This window comes from Apteryx rowi, unplaced genomic scaffold (genome assembly GCF_003343035.1).
Source record: "Apteryx rowi isolate R43461 unplaced genomic scaffold, aptRow1 scaffold_83, whole genome shotgun sequence".
NCBI lineage: Eukaryota > Metazoa > Chordata > Aves > Apterygiformes > Apterygidae > Apteryx > Apteryx rowi.
Window position 1 is genome coordinate 663,679 of NW_020451127.1, and position 22,537 is coordinate 686,215.

At 42.7% G+C, this 22,537-nt stretch overlaps 1 protein-coding gene across 9 annotated transcripts in view; it reads left to right on the top strand.

Annotated features, from left to right (window-relative positions):
• Positions 1-22,537, top strand: part of SCAP (SREBF chaperone) — a 77,441-nt gene that overhangs the window by 2,605 nt on the left and 52,299 nt on the right. For 2 of the 9 annotated variants that reach the window (XM_026089702.1, XM_026089710.1), the window contains exons 2-4: positions 503-2,229; positions 4,533-4,815; positions 19,010-19,226. In XM_026089702.1, coding sequence (XP_025945487.1) covers positions 19,105-19,226 — 122 coding nt within the window. In that variant the 5' untranslated portion in view covers positions 503-2,229; positions 4,533-4,815; positions 19,010-19,104. Of the gene's footprint in view, positions 1-502; positions 2,230-4,532; positions 4,816-14,479; positions 14,499-19,009; positions 19,227-22,537 lie in introns of those variants that run through there. The other 7 variants (XM_026089703.1, XM_026089706.1, XM_026089707.1 and 4 more) reach the window with 7 other exon arrangements.

Below are 22,537 nucleotides of genomic sequence, written 5' to 3' on the forward strand. Positions count from 1 at the left end.
TTTACAAAAAGCTTTTTTATAGTATCACAGTACGTGTTGCTGTAGCAACTAGGAGAGAGCCCCAGTGGTGGAGACCACAGTTCCATCGTGCCAGGTGCTGTACAGACGCAGGACGAACAGCTGACGCTTGCCCCAAGGACCTTAGTCTCGAGCACAAACCAAGAACAGAGGTAGATGTAGACCAAGCATTTGAAACGTTCCTTAGCTGTAAGTCCTTGTGTCATGGTTCCTTTGAAAGACGGAGAATAGGATGGCCGAAGAAAGGCTTAGCCTGAATGTTAAGGAATGTTTTCGCTGGTGAAAGCTTTGGCCTCCCTACCTCTTCTTCTTATTTCTTTTATGAAAGTACAGCTGAAAGAAAATACTTTGCCTTGCCTTGTGCTTATGCTGTATCCTATTCATTTTAAATTCCTTCCTACCTGCTGCTGCTGCATTCAAACTGCTATGTTGTCCTCAAAGGCCCAGCTTGTCCCTGAGCAGCATCTTATTCTCTTCTCTCCAGGTTCAGTCCGGTCAGCCCAGCTAGCTGCCTTTGCCTGTCCCTCATGCAGTGTGCTAAAGGGGAAGAAGGCAAGGTCTCGAGAAACGTCAGAAAGTCATGCGCTAGCTCGGCCTTGTATTTCCGAGTCTGCAAGCTGTGATAGGAGGTGGATGAGCAGGGAATTAAAGACGACTGTCCTCAAGTGAATCTTTTGATTTGTGTCCTCGGGTTAAGACACAGTCCTTGTTTCAGAACGGCCAGTTTCCTTTCTGCACAACTGGAATCCCTTGGGAAGAGCAGTAAAATTCCAAGGCTCCTGCCAGTGGAACAGTGAGTTTCAGCTGAAGGGAGAGAGCAGCGGTGAATGAGGAGAGGAGGAGGGTTGCATTTCTTTAGTAAAAACTGAATTAATCTTGTATGAACCATTGTGATAAAGATGCCATGGGAATAATAGTTGGTTTGTTCTCAAAAGACAATCTCTAAGTCAGACTTTCAGACTTGTTATCTAACCAAGTAGTTTTGGGATTTGTTTCGCTGGTGGGAAGAAAGAGCTCAGTGATTTGCTGATCCTGGGTTTCTAATTGGTGATTATTATAAAGCAAAATAATTAGTTTTGCATGATGCTAGAGATGACAGAAAGCTCCCTTTAGCTGTTCCTGAGAGTCCTAGCAGTTTGGTTATTCAGGCTTGCCAAATGTTGCTTCTGTAATCTAGAACCTGTTGAAAAGCAATCTCATGCAAGTGAATCGCCTTACGGATGCCTGCATTCAGCAGCGCCTTGTCAGCACGCTCTTCAAGCTTGAAAGACTTATTTTTTTATAATGAAAACTGGTCAGATTAAAGTGCTTCTTTGAGCAAACCTTGCAACGTATGTGTTGAAGTTTACTTCTTAATTTTTGCTTTCACGGACTTCGTGGCCAGAGTTGTGTCCACTGTCTCTCTTATTCCTGTCACTGTTTAGCACCTTCTCTCTGAGAGAATACCTGTTAATTACGACTGACAGCCAAAACTTACAGCATTCGAGAGCCTAGGGTGGAAATACTGCTGAAGCTCGAATGTTTGTGAGTTGTAGCAAGGGTCTGTGCGGAACAGAAAGTAGGTTACCTGAGACAGCTAAAGGTGGTCTTCTGTTTCTTCTGCCTGGGGTTTTAGAAAATCATCTTAATCTCTTTTCTGAATATCTGTTAGCCCAGTGACTAAGGTACCCATCTGGGAGACGGAAGACAGAAACAAGTCCTTATTCTGAAATGGGCAGACTACTGTTTTTTATGTTTCCACAAAATGATTTATTCTTGAGAAAAAGATAGTGCTTGACCCATAAAACTAATTTGATCCAATTCTGATTACAGCTAGTCAGGAAACTTCTAACAGGGRTAGCTGGATTTTGGTGTAGGGATGTACGTTTAATGTGACTGATGCTAAACTGGGCTGGCTTACTCAGAATACTTCCAAGTCTTTTTTGGGAAACTTTCTTCTAGGAGGAAAACCGTGCAGTTTAAGCTATGGTCTTGGTAAACTAAAAGATAACCAAAGCTAGTTGCTGAATTAAATGCAAAGGACTGCAGGAGCAATGATGAAAATGATGGTGATGCAAAAGGTGCTTGAAACCTATATACTGGCAATGCAAACTTCAGCAGAAGACTGCTTCAGAAGGAAGATACCCAGAAATGCTCTTCTGTCCCTCCTCTATTAAAATCACAGCCAGAACCAGTTTCTGAACGGTGAAGAATTTCATGAATCCAGACAATGTAAGCCGTCATCACGTCCTAGTTCCGGCTGCTTCACATATTTTTATCCTTTGCCAGACAAGTATTTTTCTGAATTAATCCCTTTATAACCCGTCACCCTTCTGTTTTACTTTAGTAGTTGTACATCCTTGAACTTCTGTCTCTGAAGCAGAAGTAGTGCTTAACTGGTGAAGATCTGTGAATTTTCTGCTTATAACAGATATCTTGCTCGTCCAGAAAAATGACTGTGATGGTCCTGTTTAAAAAAAAAATTGTTAATCTTCTGCCCAAGCTTGTAGCTGCAGAAAATATCGGAGGCACCTTCTATATGTGCGTGGGAAGAGGCTGTACTTCTGTGTGATGAAGTGGTGCAGTATGTGGGAAAATCCAGAAGTCTGCCAAAAGTAGTCACATAGATGTGATTTACCTGGGAATGGTTTCAGAAACTCGCTGTGTGTGTAGCACCCAAAACCGAACTAGTGACCTAAGCAGAAGCAATCATGTAGCGGGCTGCTAAATATAGTCCGCAGAAGGAAAAGTGGTTTATTTGCTTGTTATGTACAGTTCTTTTTTTAAATGTTATTGTCTTTTCTTCTTTAACTTTCCATACCTTTGAAAAAATGAATGAAGTGAGGATGTTAAGCATTTACTGTGGCACAGTTTCTTAATAAAGTCGTTGCAGTAGGAAGTGGTATTCAGATATGCAGTGTTTTTTGTTTTTTTTTTAATGCGATCAGTAGAGATTAATTCTGATTTCTGTCCTGTTGAATCAGGAAACATATCTTTGCATTGAGAAGAATCCCAACTGTAGATATAGAAGCAGGGTAGAGTTTGTGCTGGTTTCAGATAGTCGTTTGACAAGGAAAATGAGTAATTGCAGCTGGAGAGGTGTAGAGGAAAAAATGAGTGAATCTGATGGGTGTGTTGTGATAGTAAATGCCTGCTGTAGGTATTTCTCACTTACGTGAACTCTTTCTCAAAAGTAGTGCTGGAGCCAGATAGAAATCTCATTCTTACCTTCCTGGTGCTAGACGTGAATGCCGCTTCCTTCACTCTTGTGATATGTGGGTTATTCAAAACTAGAGGTGTTTCCGTTTTTCACTGAAGGAAGAGCAAAACCACATAAGAAGGATTAAGATATAAATCAAAACCAACTAGCAAGGGCTATCAAAGGATACAAAAATTATTCTGCAAATGAGTTAATAGTAAGAAGATCATGGAGGAAAGAACAGGGAGGAGAACTTACTGCTCAGCGGCACTTCGGCTGAAGTGTTCGATCTCTTTTGTAGTTGACTCTCGGAAGCCCAAAGCAGCCAGCTGGCTGGCAATAGCGACAAATCAGACTAGAGGAAGGACAGGTTAGCACACAGTCATCCAAGGCAGAGATTTTCATCTAKGTACGTAAAGGACTGACTAAGAAAAACTTTCAGTCTTTAGTAGGCATCTTTTGAGAAATGGCAAATAGCTGATGATTCGAAACACTAGAAAAGAGCACACAGTTTGTATAGGTAAAAGAGTGGGAAGAAGAGTGGAGAGCAGGGAGTCATCTCAAATTCTAGAACAAATAACCAGGTGATTTGCTAGCACCTAAAAGATTATGGGGAGTCTGTAACTGGTTAGCTGCATGTATTTCCTTGACAAAGTGAGTTTACTTCTTTCCCTGTTAAGATGACAGGCCTGTTTCTGGATACAGGAACAAGAGCTGCTGTGTATYTGGTGTTCAGTAATGTTTTTGATTTTCTTTTTCTAATAAGATTCTCAAGTAGGTGAKGTTTAAAAAAAAAAAAAAGCCTAAGATGTTGCCACTATATGATGGATGTAAATTGGTTAAATATACATATTGGAAGTACCAATAAACATCTAATCATTAAAGTGGACGGCGGTACTGAGAGGGATTCCTGTGGGGGCTACGTGTTTTCGTTTATGATTTCAGTGAGCGAATAYACTATGCATATTAAAGTCATACGTGACATGAAGCTGGGAAGGACTGTAAATATGCTATGGGACAGGATTAAAAACTGAGAAATGGATTTGACAATTTCAGTGTTGCCTGAAAAATAGGATACGGTCCAAAAAGGACAGATGCAAGGTTTTTGTATTTAGGCAAAAATAATCAGCTGCAGGAATCAGAATAATTGATTAGGTAATAATCCAGTATAAAAGGATCCTTTTCCCCATACTGAACTGGTGAACAATCATCTATGGGGAAAGGAGGAGGGGAGGCAAAAGGTGTGGGGATTTTTTTTGTTTTTTCTTGTTTTTTTKGGATGTAAAAACCGGAACGCAAACTGCAGGTTGTGAGGTAATCCTTCCGTTCCACCCAGTGCCGGCAAAGCTTCGTTTGGGCACCCTGTGACCTGTTTTGGGTATGACGCTTGAAAAATGATGCGAACCGATTGGAGGGACTGCAAAGGAGAGCYGCCAGACCTCGGAAAGCATGGTCGAGGAAAGCTGCGGGCACCGAGGTTTGGGGTAGAGAAGCCTGGGGGGAGGCTTCAGGAGTTTATTCTCACAAGCGTTGCTGCGGGGAGGAAGGAAGTGYGCCGTTTTCCACACCCACTGCGAGCGGCACAGAAGTGGTGGTTTACATAGGAGGAAGGGACGCAGGTAAGAAGTTGTGCAAAGCTATCTAAAGCTGGTTATTAGAGCAGGTTGCCTGGGGTGGCTGTAGAGTCTCCAACTAAACGTTTAAGAACAAGTTGGATGAACATCTCCTGGGGATAACCCAGGCATAACTGGTAGGCTCCGAGTTAGGTTTGTGAATTGGCCCCCCCCACAAGTCTCTTCCAGCCCTGTTTCTTCAGAGTCTTCTCTTGTACCTCAGCTGTAACTACTTGGGTGGCTTTTGCTCTAGCTGTGCTGGGAGACTCTCCTCCATGACTCTGGTTAAGTGGTGAGGCAGCGTAAACTGAACAGGTGAACGGCAACCTTCCTTTCAGTTCGTTTTACTGCAAACAGAATGAGTCACGAGGCACTTGACTCAGAAGAAAAAGATTCTATCCTTTCGCACAGAACTGTGCTATGGCCTCGGGTATTTCACAGAAAGCCGTTACGGTTATACTAAAGTGTGTGTCTCGACTTCTGCAGTTAGCATGCCTCAGGGGGGTGAGGGCTGCASTGGGGAGCTTTTCCTCTCTCTCTCTCGCTAGTCCAAAATGTACCTACTGCTTGGAAACTTTTGATAAATGACGTGGAGGATGGATCGTGACAGAACTACCCATTTACGTAAYGGCATCCAAAAGTATTCTAGATCCTTCATATAATAAATGGAAGGCATGGGCTTTGCCAGCACAAGCGGCTCAGATGTTAAACTTGATCTCGTGGAGGAGTGTTAGAAAACAGCATTATAGTAGAAAGCCAAACTTCTCGCAGGCCGGTGCTGCCTGCGCTGGGTGAGCTGTTTGTTTACGCCTCTCGGGGAGTGTTATATAAAGCTACAATGATACGCAGACTGGAGCGGTTGCTTGTTGCGGAAAGGGCTAAGCGGGTGACATTGTATTCCAAAAGAAATACATTGTAGTCACAACTGCTTTAGTCTGTGGAGCTCGGTTAAGATCTGCAAGAAGGTAAACAACATATACGTGGACTCTTAAGTGTTAATTGAATTATTTCTATGGAAATGAATTTTCTCCATCCTTTAGAAGTTTCATATACGGGTTTAAAGTGCCTGATCGGTGCATTCATATAAACAAGGTATATCCTAAACAAGATCAGGGATTCTCCTTGTTGGTTGTTGTTTGCATCCTGAAATACCTTTTCTTTAGTTGGGGTCAGGAACTTTCTCTCCCTTGCCTCCAGTGCAAGTTGATTGAATTCCTCAGTCTGTTTTGTACCTGGCCACCGAGTAGGAGGAACATACTGAAACAGGCCTGTACATCCTCACTGGAGAGAGAGATGGACTTGGTCCCTTTTCTCCAGTAAATTCTCAGTGTAGCCACATTTAGTGGCAAAACACTGATATGTAATTGCATGTGGTTGTTGCATCATTCTTTTGATATTTTTAGGAGAAAGTAATTCCCTAGCCACTTGCTGTAAAGCAGCTACATTGATAAACAAAAAGAAGCTGATTATTCCAAAAGTGGCCATGTCATACGCATTGCATAAGAACAGCTGCTGGGTCAGGCTRAAGGTCTGTTTAGGTTGGTATCTTGTTTCTGATCATGGACAGTATTGTGGTGTAGGGGAAGAGTGTGAGAAGAGGACAAGTATGTTGAGATACTGGCAGCTAGCAGAGTGTTCTGGGAGAGTGACTGGCGGCTCAGGGGCTCCTCAAGCCAGAGGAATGCACTGGCTTTGCATTTAATAGTTCGTCATTGCTCGCTCTTCAAAGAATTTGTCCGGTTGCTTTTTTAACCCCTGTGACATCAATGATGTCCTGGGATAAAGACTTCCACAGCTTAACTGCGTGTTTATTTTGAACCGCTCCTTTGTAGCTGCGTTTGATGTTGCATTATTCCTGCTCTGGAAGAAGCAGTCCTTCCCTGCCCCGTTTCCTCAGATAATCTGATTTTAGAGATGTCTGTTACATCCGTTTGTTGATTAAAACCTTTCCAGACTAAAAAAATCTTGACGCATTTCTTTTGTTTCTTTTATGGAAGCTGTTCCATATCTTTAATCATCCTTGTTGAACTTCTCTGTACCTTTTCTTATTMTACTGTATGTGCTCTTTGAGGTGAGGGGGAAGACGAAGAATGACCACACGCGTATAGCTCTTAGTGTGTGCATAGCATAGATGTACATATTAATGTAATGATTTCTGTTTTGTTCCCTATTCAGTGCTTAATAATTTCTAATATATGATTTGCTTTTTTGACTGCATTGAGCTAACATTTTCAGAGAATTGATGATGAGAAGCCCAGATCCTGTCCACGAATGGCAATAGCTAGTCTAGAACGCATTCCTGTATATTGAAAATTATTTTCCCCATGTGCATCATTTCATATTCATCAGCACCGAATTTCATCTATCATTTTGTTCTCCAGTCACTTGGTATGGAGTTATTTCTGCCAACTCTTCAGTCAGCCTGATCTTTGCTGCCCTGAATAAATAACGCTTTCAGTTGTCTATTATGTTAATATTATACTTTTTTTCCAGGTAATTTGTGAATATGCTAAACAGCACAGTTCCCTGTGGGACTCTTCTGGTCACCTTGCTCTGTTAAGAGAACCGGACGTTCTTTCTGATCTTTTTTTTTTACCTCTTGTGTAACCAACTTTTATCYGTACGAAGGGCCTCCCCCTTTGCTGCATGACAGCTCAGCTTCTTTAAACGTCCCTGATGAGGGGTTTTATTGAACCCATTTTTGAAAGTRTAGGTACCCTTTCTAAATTGCATCTCTCATCTATATGCTTGCTTATTCCTTCAGAAAAGTCTAACAGGTTCATGAAGTTGACTCYTCCTCAATGTGTCATAACTATCCGTGTACCCAGAAATTCAATTTCTTAGAGCGGTTTCTGCTGCTTTCTTTAAAATACCTGCGTTAATGATCTGTAGTTTCCCAGATACTCCCTGGTAAAAATTGGCAGAATACCTCCCACCTTTCAGCAATCGTATCGGGACTAGAAGTTACTTGTTACAGTTTAGCTATTTCATGTTTGAGTTTCTGTGCGTGTCCTGGAATAATACTGTCTGGCCGTGGACCCTAGTTACGGTAACACTTTCTTCTGTAACCTCTTCTATTGACAAGCCAATCTGTGACCAATCCTTATGTCCCCGTCACAGAGGATTTCAGCATGGAATCTTTCTTCCCCCCCAACTTCTCTGTCCTCGGCAAAGATGAATGCAATTTTTATTTAGCTTTTCTTCTATGGCTTTACTTGTTTTTTTTTAATATCCTGATCATCTGTTGGCCCTACAGATTCTCTGGCAGACGTCCTGCTCATGGGGTCTGAATTAGGATTTATTATTAGTTCTTAGACCTTTTTCCAGTTGTTCCTCAGACTCCTTTTTGACCTGCTTTATAATGCTCTTACAGTGTGCAAGAATTTCATTCTCCTTATTTTCCTCGTTTGGACACAACTTGAACTCTTTGCCAGCCTTTTTGGTAGATGCTAGACATTTCCTCTGAGCTTCCAATGTGATAGCTTTAAATAGCCACTGTCACCTGCAAACATTTTGCTCTTCTAATTCCCCTTAAGGTTTCTTTTAAACACACAGTCTCTTTAATAGGTAGTTCCCTCCTCCTCCTCCCCCCCCCCCCCCAAATTATGAAAAATAAGACTTTTTATTTTGGACTCGGCTTCTGGAAGGATGTAACTTCAGCYGTCCAGTGAGGCAAAGATGGCAAATGAGACAAATCGGATTGTAGTGCTTGGCCTTTAGTTTATCTAATTAGGGTAGGAGTTTTCTGCTATCAGCTGCCCAAGGCCTGGAAAAAATACAACACTGTTGTAATTCTAAAATTCAACAGTAGCTGATKCATCAGCTATGTGGAAAAAATTCACCATACCTAGAAATCCTCTGAATGGTTCCTTGGCAGAGAAAACAATTGATTTGTGGGGGGCTTATGGACTTTATCTGACTGAGAACTACTTGACGTGCTCATCGCAAAAGCATGTTCTGGTGAGACKGAYRAAAGTAAAAGTTATGCGATAGTTAGATGCACAGTTTCTTAATATTTACAGTAGCTAGTTTTTGTATTGTGCTGTCTTTATGTTTCATGGTACTTTTTTTCAAAATGGAATGAGTATAGTTCACTTTCCTTTTACAGGTGAGGGAGCAAYGAGTCTGAAGAGGATAAACCCTCTGTCCAAAATCTGCTGTGCAGCCTTGTCCCAAAATTGAATTTTTGGTTTTCTCTCTCCCTTTTATACCCTGTGGCACTCACTATTTCAGTAATGTATATCCTGCACATTTTCTTCTCTGAATTCAACCTTTTCCAAATTAGTTTTGCTTTTTTTTTTTTTTCTATCATGCATCTCCATCTGTTGTCTTGCATGAGGGGGATGGTAATAATATTTCTGAAATTGTAGTAAATGATGCTAAAGCAAACTAGAACCATAATTTAAGAAAGATGCTGTTTTACGTGATCATGTTTCTTTCTGTATAGTGAATTAACAGTAGAGGCTACRGCATTGCTAACAAGAACTGGTTTGGGCAAGAACTTAGTGGTGAGGAAGAAGAGACTGGAAAATGTGTTCTTGTGTTTAGTAATCTAATAAAGATCTTATTAAATTTCCTTTGGCTAAATGTGAAAAGAAGAGTAAAATTTGAATGGAGTTGTGGGGTTTTTCTAAATGTTGACACCTTCTATTTTTGTAACTTACCCAAACTTCTGTGTTTCATGGTTCTGCTATTTCATACATACCAACAAGGTTTTGACTAATGCTGCTTGCAATGTTCTTTAATTTTTTTTGAAGAAAAAAGGGACATTTCATAAACTAGATTCGATGAATTACTGTTCTTAAGCAGGACTTAGCTGACACTCTTCTCTTGTGACATAAAGATCCAAAGGATGTACTGAAAATGTGTTTGGAAGCTTGTTTTAAATGCTGCTCCCTTTTGGTAGCAGATTAGGTTGTCCCTGGGCTGTTAAGATTATTTGTCTCAGTGCTSTCTTTCTGAGCCTTCGTGGCACGCGTTCTCCTGGGTATTCTGTTTGTTACTGCTCAAGCATTTTGAGACATGATGAATAATTTGTAAAATGAGTGAAACATCACTTGCAAAATGAGGTCTTTATTTCAGATAGCTTCTGGATTTTTAAACCGTCAAAGCATAAATGAAGGGAAACAGGCCAAAGGATGAGAATGGAATGAGTAGCTAGCCCTGAATAGGTACACAATGTTGTATCAAGWTATGTGCAACTCCTTGATCTTTAAATATCGTCTTGCGTTGCTGGCAAACATGCTTTTATTTGTTTTTTTATTTGGCTGAGGGAAATGAGTYGACAAGCAAGTTTAGAGCGTGGCTTCCAAACGTTAGACTGGTGGGAAGAGCTGTGAGGCATTTTCAGGGAGGGGTAAACAAGGAGGGAAAGGTGTGCTGGAAATTGCTCCTCATAACACAAGGAGATTGACCAAGTGATCAAAAATGATAAGYGGTGTCTTGGATTAGATGCACATTTTGTGTTTTGAAGTCTGATTTAAGAACTCAAAACTTTACTGTATTGGTGATATGGCTGGAACGGAGGGGATGTAACCTGAAACTTGATTAATTGAAGAATTTTTAGTTTGGATATGAAATGGAGCCTTCTATAAAGAATACTCCGGTCAGGACATACAGGGTGCTCTGGAGCCTTGTTTCTCAGAGAGCTTAGTCAGGATTAACCTATTCAAGACACCAGCCTCCAAAAGGTTAGCGTATTGGTCATGATTTTCCCATAGGAAGTATTCTGTTGCCTTTGACCTTTGTGTCCTCTCGCCGTACAAAAGCCTATTCTTTCCATGGGAATGTAATTGGAGAGTAGCGACTTGGTGTTAGAGCTGATTGTGTAGCAGGCCTGTGAAGGGAAGTTAGTGTCTTGAGCCCATTTCTTGTTTTTCCCATCTCTGAAGTCTTCAGAAGAATGCTTCTACTTCCCACCCGTGTCCCTCATTGGAGGAGAATTCAAGCTTGGTTCAGTCAGACTTGCTGCAGAAAGGCAGATTTGGGTTCCCATGGTCCGTTCCTCACTTCTTTCCCCTTCTCYCTGTTGCTGATACTGGCATGTTGTTCAGGCTGGGATATGAGGGCTCCTACCGCAGCTGAGATCACTCATTCTCAAGGATGTTTTATTGAAGGAGTCAAGATGATGAGAGCATCTAGCATATCAAGTAAATGAACCACCTCTACAGACTGACAAAAGGCAAGAAAATCTGCTGTCACGTTGCTGGTGCGTGAATCATCTGAAATTTGACCATTTCCTCAATCTCTTTTGGCAGCAGGAGGCAGGGAATTTTTTTTGACCTCACTTGTTTTCAAGGGGACGCTTATGGTGCCGAGTTTCTGGCATCGTTATGGTGAAACCATATCTGTAGTGAGGACTGAAGAGAGATCAAGGAGACCTTTGCATGCCCTGTGGAGACTATAAATCATCGAGTAGACTCGACACCAGTGATCACTCCTGTTTTTCTCCTTTGTGTGTCTAGGGTATAGCCCAGGATATGGAATACCTGCAGCTATAAGCATGTGTGAATGCGTTCCTATGGGATGTGGAAATACCACATAAATTTTAGCATGCGAAGGAAGTAGCATGTGAATACAAAAGTGGTCTTGTCCTCTATGGAACCTCTAGTCTATGGATCAAGATAATAATTGGAGTCCACATCAAAACCTTATTTTTAATTTGGCAGTACAATTTTGAAGTGGCTAATTTTGTCTCAAGCAGTATCAGTCCTACTATCTCTGCTTGTGTCTTCTACTTGTTTTTGTATAATGGTCTGGTTCTTGCTGATATCTGGGAATGGAAGCTGCTTGGGAAGCCCACGCTGGGTTRATGAATACACGGCGAACGATTGCGATGGCGAATTCTTGCCAAGAGTCCATATGGCTGCCTTGCCCTCGAGTCTCGAGAGTACAGCAGTCAACTTGATCTGCGTTGTCGGCAGCAGGAGAGAGCAACTGAGTGACCTTTGTAAATCTAAGTCATTCCTGCTTTCCCAAGCTCGGTGTTTTACATGGGAATTGCTGGGTTAAAATTCATATTGCAAGTTTAGGTATCGGACTGCTTTAGGCAGCAAGATTGAGCAAATTATTTTATGTATTGAAGTGCGAGAAAAGTTACTACAGAACAGTGATTTTTTTCACTCTTACTAGCAGTAGTGTGTTGTGTTCTTATGCCTGTTTAACGAGACTGCCTGATTCAAGAAGGCTTTGTGGAAAACTTGGTCGGAGAATGTGCTTTAAAAAGTAACCAGGTTACTGTTTATAATAGAGGAAAAACTTTCCTAAACTTGAGAGTGATTTTGTCTCTGAGTTTACCGTAGGCTCGCATAGTTTGAGCTGCCGTTATCTACATGTAAGATTTCTGCCTTTCAGTGCTAAAGGGAGGTCTCCTATGAAGGCTGTAAAAGTCTTTTCAGTTGGAAATGTAAAGAATTTGGAACATGTAACTACTTTGAAGTGAGACAGAGGCTTTTGTCTTTGGAAAAGTATTATCATTCAGCATCTATTATTCTGAGTTTCTTCTTTCTGCCAGAAGAAACCCTACATCACTTACTTTCCTGCTCAGTCTTTCTTATTTATTTTTGGTAAGAATTTTCCTTAGAGCCAGTCAACTAGAGAAATARTAGGAGTTTTTCAAGCCTCCAGAATATTATGGAATAGCAAATTCTTTCTTCCTGTGTTTGAACCACAGTTTGTATTAGCACGATTTGGACTCTTTTGGCCAGATACTCATCTACTAAAGAAATATAAGAGACTGTTCCGCATCTGCGTGTGAATGTCACAAGTGTCGTGCTAAAAGAGGTGGCGATGAGAAAGCTGCTGTCTGTATGTAGACGTCTTAGGCTTTATTTTTTAAACTTAAGCCTTAGTGACGCTTGTAAGACCATGTGAAGGCCTAACAAAGTGTGTTGTATTAAGACTAATTAGATGTGCGCTTACTGAACACCGCTGAGCCTGTGGAGTGGTGGTGCAGCTCATTCTGTCCTCTGCCTTTATACGAGGTGTGGAGGGACTGACCTCTAAAGAACACCTCAAACATGCTTGCATTTCTAAAATGGAATGAACTTTGCCTTTTTCTTTTATGGGTCGTCACTTCTGCTCTGTACTAGAGCTGCAGCTGAGGAACCAATTCAGGACATACTATTATAGATACATCTGCTTCCTAATGTCAAGTGTATGGGCAGGAGCTGCCACTCCTGTATTACTGCCTGACACACAAGCTTGGCAGAGGCTGTCGGTGTCCCATTAGCAGTTCTGTTGTTCCGTGTTCTCTCTCCGGGGTCTCAGYGTCACCAGAGTGGTGCTGTACCACACCGTGGCCGGTTTAACCATGGCGGAGGTGGCGAGGGTTGAGTTGGCCAGTTGGAATTGGGAGCCTGCCTGTTCCATGCAGTGCTGCAGGAACGTGGCTTGTTTCCGAGCGTGGCGAGGGGCTCGCCGGGCGCGCTGGGGGGTAGCGCAGCACGAACCGGATCGCGCTGCTCCTCGGGGCAACCGAGTGGGTTCAGCTTCGGGGCAGCTTCCTTACCTGGTGCTGAACATCCTGAAAACGCTCCACCACAAACTTCTCATTAGAGAAGAGCTTTGAAAGTAGGAAGTGAATCATATCTGCTTTCAGACAGATGGCTGATGTAAGAGAAGGGCTTACTTTCAGCTAGCTGGAAGCCATGGCAAGCCAGATGGGGGTTTTTTTTAGAAGGATTTTGGATGAAGAGCTTCTGTACTGAGGGAATGGCAAGCAAGATGGATAAAGCTGGGAGTGGGAGGTATGATGCAGTGCGGTTAAGCGACTTACTGATGCTGACACACCAATTCTGACTGAAAAGTTGCTTTGTGTTATGATAGTCAGCATGGAGTATATCGTGAGTTAGGTGGCTTTATAATATATATTATAATTATAATATATAACATGCTTTCTGATCAGGATAATGATCAGCTGGAAAAGAAAGGCCTTGGGGTTATAAGAGTGTGGGCACTTAATGTTCTCCCTGCCTGTGTTGCAGTGTGAATGAACAGCAAATAAATAATTGCGCTTATTTGATGAGATGATAGAAGCCCTCTTTCTAGGGTCGTATTCTTATGCACGAGAACTTTTTGTCTCCTTGGGAAGCTCCTTTGCAAGCGTGGGTGTGTGTGTGTGGCAGAGGGGGGCTTGTACGCCAAAAAAGGTACAAGGACAAAGTGTCTAACACRGTGTGTCTGAAAAGTTCCGCTTTCTGAGCAATATTTCTGTTCCTGTCTATGGCTTAGGGAAGGGGCTTCAAAGGGAAACTTTGTGGGTTTCTAAACTACGTGGAGTAACAGCAAGGCTGTCTGAAAACTCCCTGGAGGAGCTGGAATACCTTTGGTGGACGTGGGGATGAGGAATGCTGGTAGGCAGTGGGGGGAGCTGGCCCTGGCGTCCTTGTATCCACCTGGTTCACGCACTGAGGATTTCCAGTCCCCAGCGCTGTTAGGTGAGTGTCATACGCTGGTGTAAAATGTGCTAAAAATCTGCAAAACTAAAAACTTGCTAAAATTTTTCCCTTCGTCTGACCTAGGGACTTTATGCTGGGTTACTCTGTGATGATGTAGCTGCGTTGTGGTTCCCTGCTACTAAAAGAACCGGTCGCAGGCTGGCAGGATTCTCGTGGTTTGATTCAGTAGGTCTCAGCAGCTGAGCTCTGGCGCTGCTTATGTATGCACGTCTGCTGCACGCTGATTGTGAAGTAAATTTATTCCATTCCATTTATATAATGTAATCTGCATTATTTTGCAGCAAACTACTGATTACACGATGRTAATCTGATTGTTTTGGCAATTGCTTTTTCTGCTCTGCGTAACATGAAAATGGGGAAAAAGATTTTGTTTGCAGTGTGGATTAATTCGCTCTTCTGTAACTAGCCAGGTGTTGTGAGTTGGCTATGATCAGAAGTCCCTTTTCTGTCTGCAAAACCGCTGCAACACTGACTTTCCAGCTTGTGACAAATACGTAGCCTTAGCGTTGCGCTGTCTCTTACGAAATCTTTGTCAAGACTGCGCGGAAAAAGCCCTTTCCCAAGGCGTGCGTGAGCGACCGCGGTGCAGGGCGGTCTTCCCAGGGGTGCGCTCTCCCTGCAGGCTCTTGGGCCTCTTCTCCCACCCCACCTCCGTCCCAACCAGCCCCCCCAAAGTATTTACCATGGGAAGAGTCTCTGGCTAACTTAACGATGGAACCGGAGGTGTGTAAGGGGGCGGCAGCGTCTTAAGTGGAACCATACTGGTGTATAGTTGAATTTGTGTAATCCTAGCAATAATAGTGTCTTGTGCTCCTATAAATGGAAGGAATGGCAAGAGAGTCTAAATAACTGCTTAGTATGTGCTTTAATTTGGAGGTTAAGAGACCTTCAAGCCGAGCCTTGCTCTTTCAAGCCTGCTGTTTGCTTTTGTTTCCTGTGTTGTATTCCTGAACGTCGCTGTGTGTCTGTCTCTTGTAGCTGAGGTGGGCTGGGTGTCTTGCTTGCTGTGATTTCAGTACCCATCTCTATGTTGTAACGGCTTCTTTAATGTTTATGTGCCAAAAGTGGAACATACTGCGTTGCAAGGTTATAAAGAAACATCCTATTGCCCGCTTGTTTCCAGCCAGACGTTTTACTGTCCTAGATGCGCAGTCTTGCCGGCACAAAGGAATATTCCAAACGGATTCTACTTTAACAGTTGTCCTAAAACTGGAGGTTTTGTTTTGAGCTATTTAACCTTTGTTTGCAAAAATAACTTTGAATATGAGCTATTCCTGCTTTGAACTCTTCATGTGCACTGTTGCACAATAAAGCTAATAAGGATTTCGGATTTAAACATGGAACCCCCTCAAAACGAAGCAAATGTAAGTGTTCCAAAGCTAACATTTTTTTCTTAATGAGTGCTGATGTTTCCCATTGTGTAAAGCAAGTAAGTACTAAGTTTCCCTCTTTGCAATTAGTAGAAAATGTTCCCAGTCAATAACCGAAATTGCTGTTGGAAGATAAGGCTGGTCAAAAACATAGTCATGGCATGTTTTTGTCATGGAAGGAGAATATATGTGTTGTTCCCAAGTTAGTCATAGAATAAGGCTTGGAAAGAACAATCCAGTCCTGACACCCAGCCCTAAAGCAACATCAGCTTTTGCTCTGTCATTTCTTTCTCGACTGCAACACCCACATTTTTATGGATAAACTAGTTCAGCGATTAATTACAGGGAGGACCCGTTGCCCTAGAGACCCGTATTCCTCAGAAATAGTGGTTTATCCACATCTGAAGATAGAGGTGGAGAATCAAACGCTGCGTGCTAGAKCTGTGGGAATGCAGCAGGACGGGGCTCTTTGCGTGGGGCGCGAGGAAGCTGGTTGTAGAGATGTGACTCGAGAGGGCTGAACGCCAGCTGCCCCTGGAAAGTGGCCGCCGGAGGAGCCGTGGCGGTGCTGCTCCGGCGCCGTGTCCRTCCAAACTTGGTTTGTTCTGAATGTTGCTGGAGCAATGCTATGCCGTACTGCGGAGCGCGTATCATGGTTGGTGCATGCTTTATGTTGCGTATGTATATGCCCTGGAATTTTTGATTGACTTTTTTTTGCTTTTTTCCCCCCCAAACTTCTGTGATTGTTTATCACTTGAAACCTTTTCCATAATTACAGTTCTTGTGTTTTTAATATTCATAAACTTTATTRCTAATGTAAATACAGCTGATGTGAAGCGTATTCCTTTTTTCCGTTCTGCTTGCTTAAGCTGGCCAGTCAAACTAATTAGTACCTTGTTGTAATGAGTCCGATCTCCTGTTGYAATTGGACAACCGTAAAGTYTGGGTGCCGTTTTGCAGCGTGCTCRGTGTTYGCTCTGCCTTTAAGGACTACRCAATGTTTGTCTTTGTCTTCTGCCCTCGGATTAGGGCTCTGATCCGGTTATCTGAGTTGCAACRTAATGCTTTGTAGCTGTAGCAAGATTCGCCCTGAAGAAATTCACCAGCGAGATGAAGCCCAGAACGTTCCAGTTCCAGTTTACTGGTTTGCTACTTTCTTTCTGATTCTTGTAATACAAACTGTCAGTTTTCCRTTCAGTTACTGCAATGTATTCCAGAGGCGTTTTTAATCATTCAGTGGCCTGTTCTGAGCATCAGGCTTGCGGTGTGCAGTGATTTTCTGCATTATTTCCCATCCAACTCCTTGAGCGGCTCTGGAAGATGGTTTTGTCATTAGAATTAACTTTTTTTAAAATTATTTTTATTTATTTTATTTATTTTTTACTAGTCTCTCCTGAGATCTAGAATGGGAGGTCCAAGTTTTTGGTGATTTCAGTGCCAAAAGCTTGCTTGCTTTTTTGTTTTTCCCCATTTGGTTTGGATTTGATTTGAACAGGTTGTATTTGCTACTAGACTGACAAGCTAAAGGTTGAAAATTGAGCTTATTCTGATGTTGTCTCTACAACTGCTAAACATATTCTTATGTAAACCATATGCCACCTTTGGGGGCTGCCTTATTTCAGGTTCTCTGTGTGAGCATAGAGCAAAACTTCTTCCATTCGGCGCAAATCTGAGCTGACGGGTGCTTTGGCCAGTTCGTTAGGCTCAGCCGTTGCGTTGCAAGCAGGCCTCGGGCAGCAAGAATACCCTTCCCTTCCCTTCCCTTCCCTCCCCCGTCCCAAAATCCTGGGAAGTCCGTGCTGGTGCTGGACTGGCTAGCTGGAATTTCCCAGGGAAAGAAAGTCGCACTGATTCTTAGTGCAAGACGTGGTGCCTTGCTAAAAAGTACTCGCAAAAATATGTGTCCAGGTTTTCTGTCTGGTCTGTAGACCAATATATCGGTGGGTTTGTGGCTAAAATTCTGACTATTTTTTTTTCATTTCTGAAAAAATGGATTCTCATAAATAGCTCTTTGGGCATCGGGTAGAGTTTAATCTGAAATTAAAAGCACAGTGGCTGTACTAAGGGTTTGTCTTGCCCAGCACCCTCTATCTCTCGCAAGCTGAAAGTGCGTGTTCAGGAAAGAGTACAAGGGTGATGCTTCCCTCATCCTCTAGATATTTGGGGCTACAGACTTCTTAAGCCAGATCTGTATTAATAACCATTAGTGTATTTCTTGCCTGTGAACCTATCCACCTTTCTCTTCTGGTATTCCTTCCGAGCAAGAGGGTGAAGGTGAGGGATTCGAAGTGTTAAATGACTATCTGGTTTTAGCCTATGCGTGGGTCTTGTATTAAATTCTCCGGAGCAATCATTAATGGCAGCTTCCTGTGGACAACGTAACTTATTTTGTATGCTTTGGGTCTCTGATTTGTCCCACTCCTGTTCTAAACCAGTCAGGAGAAATCTCTTTATTTCCCCTCAGCTAAAAATCTTGGATAATGATAGCTCGGAACTGTAGAAAAATCTGTCTTACATTCAAGTCTTAAAAAAAAAAAAAAAAAAAAAGTTTCTTCTGCCCATCTTTCCCAGAAATCTGGTTTGTGCTGTGTTTTCATGCATTAACGTAACCATTCGTTTGGGCTTTTTATATTATATTTGTTACATTTTGTAAAACCAAGTGGCAAGTTTAAGTTGACCAATTCGGACATCTGCACTTCAGTTTGCACTTGGTGACCAGCCTGGTCTTACAGTCAAGTCAAAACACATTTGGACAACAAGCTTCTGTGTTAGTTTATTTTCACTGTGCAGTGTGCTCTGGCTTAGCTTTCTGAACTATGGCTACTTTACATCGAGCTGTAAAGCCCGTTCTAATCTCTTCCCGTCGTTACTGCTGTGCGGCTCGTAGTTAAAGCCCTCAAAGTGAATGTGCTTCCGTCAGTGTCCGAGAGCACTTCCCTTAAGACAGCGTTGCTGACAGCTAGGCTCAAGCCGCCTTCTCTAATTGGCATTTTGGCGTCTCCTCAGAGTACAGCTTAATTCTTTTACTGCTAAGCTCCTTTTCTTCCTTCCTTTCAGGCAGTTTGGTTCTTAGCTCCGTTCCTGCGTGTTTTCTCTGACCGGCAGCTCATGGCAGCGGTGCCTGATGTCTGTTCAGCTGCTGTTCGTTCTCTGGTTATGTTTTCTGCCCCTTCCTGCTCCTAGGTGGCAAAAAAAAAAAAAGTTGATCAAATTGCCTGGAGGCTTGGGACAAGCGCTTTGTGCGTGGTGTCTTTTTTGCCTTTCTTCTGGGGAGGTGCAAAGCTGAATGTCTCAGTAAAGCAAGTTGCCAGTGCTTTTTTTCCTTTAATTTTTTTTCTCATGAGCTTTCTTTTTTTCCCCCCCTGTTTCTAGCAGGCTCCAGCGCCTTTGCTGAAGCGTTGCACATGCTGGGATCGCCCGAACCCCTGATGCGTTCCGGGATGGCAGCTAGGTGACGACCGTTGAGGATGACCCTGACTGAAAAACTGCGCGAGAGGATATCGCGGGCGTTCTATAACCACGGACTGCTCTGTGCTTCCTACCCCATTCCCATCATCCTCTTCACTGGCCTCTGTATCTTGGCCTGCTGGTAAGTGCTGCGAAGTGCTTGTTTTCCCAGGTCGTGGCTGGGTTCTGGGCTGCCGATCCGTGGAGCTGTCTTAGCAGCATGGAGGTGCTCAGGTTTCACCGTTTCATGTGCTRTCCCAGAAGGTACCATTTTTTAACGGGGTTGATTGTTGTCATCCTTTTGCGTGGGGCAAAAGGAAGGACAGGGATGAAGTATCTTAATGCGGTTTATTAAGTAAATAGTAAAAAATAATCAAATAAGTGAAATAAGTAAAGMAATAAGTAAAATAAGTAATCCCCAACCACCTAATGGTGAACTCCAAACCCATAAATTAAAGATGGGGAGAAGGAAAGTTAATCTCTCTCTCTGTTCTTGCATATTCTGTTCTCCCTGAAGCTTGTACTCTTCTTTTTCAGCCCTTGCCTCGGCAAGCTTTTTGTTCTTGTAAATTCTCTACTGATTCTCCTTATGGACTCCAATTTGGACATGAGTTGCAGTTGAATATATTGTCACACTCGGAAATGTTACTCAGGCCTCTTAATTACTTCCAGTGAGGCATTGCTACTACTGGAATTGTGAAAGCTTCAGTGCTCAGATTTGTGTGCAGACACATGCGTGCCTGTGTGCATGCAGGTTCTGTCCTCAAGGTTTTAAGTCTGAGTATCTTATCTGTCTCATTTGGTCAAAATAAAACATCCTCTGATGATATACTCCTCTGCTTTTAGAGGAGCTCTARCAGTGTTGGAATAGATAAGAACATAAATTTTTCTTGGAGCATCACTCGGGATAAGACACTTCTTCCTTCACMTGTGTGTTAAAAGGTGCAACGCTGGAAACCCGTAAGATCGCTTTTCATGCATGTAACTCTTGAAGGCTGTAAGCAGGAACAGAGACATTGTTTTCCTGATTTTTGCACAGCTGCGTATGATTCCACGTAAATATTATTATTAGTTTTAATTTATATTTAGTTTTGTTTTCAGATCTTATGTCCTAGAGAAATAGGAAGTTTCTACAAGGTCCAAGCAAATGGATTTTAAGGTCTCTTTATCTAGCTGATATGGTTACAAGTAGCAGCTGTATCTTTTAACTTCAGCTCTGCTGGATGCTGCTTTCCCATGTCAAGCCTGCACTAGCCAAAGTGCAGCTCCACCGTGAGCCCTTAACCACCAGGCCGCAGTGCTCCTGCTTGCTAACTGCTTCTTCAGACCTTCCAGGCTCCTATTTTCAGTTATCTTTCAGGTGCTGTTGCTGGAGGTAAATGCAGGAATGCAAGACAACTGCTTTGGTTTAAAATGTTTATCAATACATGTGTTGCAGTTCAGGAGGGSTCAAAATAAAAGGTTCATGCTTAGTGCCTTTCCGAAACTGAGGATTTCCCTGACAACAGGAGGAAATCTGGTCTAGGATGGGGAACTGCTGCCCTCCTTCTTGGGAACCTTATGCCTGCTAGGTCAGAATTTGTACCTATCCTGTGTCCTTGGTGTTATGTTTGGAGAAATGTGAATTAAGGTCTCTCACTAAGTCCCTGAGGCTTCAAAGCAGGTCTTCCTTGGCAGATTAGCTACTTGTAACTGTGTATAYRTGGAAGTGTCTGCGTTGCTCAGTGMTGGCATTTGAGGATTCTGCAATTRYTGGTTAGCTTTAAACTGCAGAAAAGGRTCTAAGACACTGTCAAACACACAGGTAACCATCATAAAGTGAATAGTTTGTTTTTCTGATGAGGTACTGGAGCTCATGAGCAAAGCGAATAATGGCCCTAGGAGGGAAAGGATTTTTAAAAYACYGGRACATCCTTTGAGAGCAGGAGTACCTTGGCAAAAGCTGAAGTGCTACAACCAGCATGGCTGAAGTTCTCCCTCTTTAGGAGCTGGTTTTCTGAATGTTTCGCTTCCTGTTCCGATCTGCTCTATATAAACTGGTGTTAACTAGGTATTAATTCTAGCTTGAGAAGCRGCAGTACTAATTAGGGCAGAACTATTCTGCAGTACAGCCCTTCTACACTCCGGCGTTTCAGTGTAGTAGGACTGAACCCTTGGAGGATATCCATGCATAGGCTACTCCGAGATATTTTCAGACTGGCGGCTTTGGGATRCTCCGTTCAGCCTGCTCCCTCCCTGCTGGGTCACCCCGGCAGCGGCTGTTGGAGCGCGAGCCGCTGCCGTTGCGGTTYGGTGGGAGAAGGGAGAGGTTGGTGTGCGAGTGCACAGCCTCGCGTTGGGAAAAGTCCCCACCTTCTCGTGTCAGGGACACCGCCRAAGTGGTCCAGTAATGCAATTTGGCTGCTCTTGCTGCAGAGGCTGCTTGGCTCGCTCTGAGTAAATGCAATTGATCCTTGGGTTTTTTTTTTTTTAATCCAAATTAAATAATCACAGGAAGGGCGTGCATACTGGCTGATTAAACAGAATTTGTCTGTAAATGCCAGATTATCCCAGACAGACTTCAGAATGGTTTCTGGCCAAAAGTTGACTTCTTGGAAATCTAGTTTTGGGTTGAAGTCTGTATGTTCTTTAGTCTGTCTATGAAGTTTATAAAGGAACAGGAATGCAAAGATGTTTTCAAGGTAGTTTGCAGTCCTTTTTCACTTTCTCTAATGCAAGCTGTGGTGTTTTATCAAGGTGTTAGGAGTGTTCCTTCCCTCCACCCCACTTCCTTCCTGATAAGCCTACTTCTATTTTTTTCCAAGCTGAAACTCCAAGGAGTGGTGCTATAGGGAACTCGCATCCTTGGTATCAAGTGATTTGAGAATAACTTTGGTTTTCTTGGGTCTGCGTAGTTTTGCAGTTGCATTCCTTACATTGTTTCTGCATCTAAAACAGAAAATAAAACTTGCTATATCCAGGTACAGTACGATGAAGCCGTATTATCAACTATATTGTATTCCAGGTTCCTTGACTCGTGCTAGAATTTGGGTATTTTCTTGCCAGAGCTCAAACTCGGGGGATACGCTCTGCAGTGAGTGTCCGATAAGTATCCGTAGAAGTCTGAGAGACGTCTGCTTTGTGGGGAATAATCTGATACTTGTGGTGTGTGTGGCTGCATGCAGTTGAGTTGCCTCTGTGGTTAGCACAGCTATGGCTGCTGAAAGCTAATCCCATAATAAATGCGTAGGGACTATGGCAGTATAGACCTGCAGCAAGATATTTGGTATCTTTCCAGACTGTATTGCACTAGAATCTTTCAGGTGTGTAAGTCCTTTCATCAGTTACAGTAAAGCTTTATAGTTTGGGAGCGAGGGAGTGCCAAGGCCAGACAAAAGGCTTTAATTTTTTTTTTTTTTTTTTAAATCAGGATGGCTGGATACATAAAATAGCATAACAGGAAGACAGAGRTGA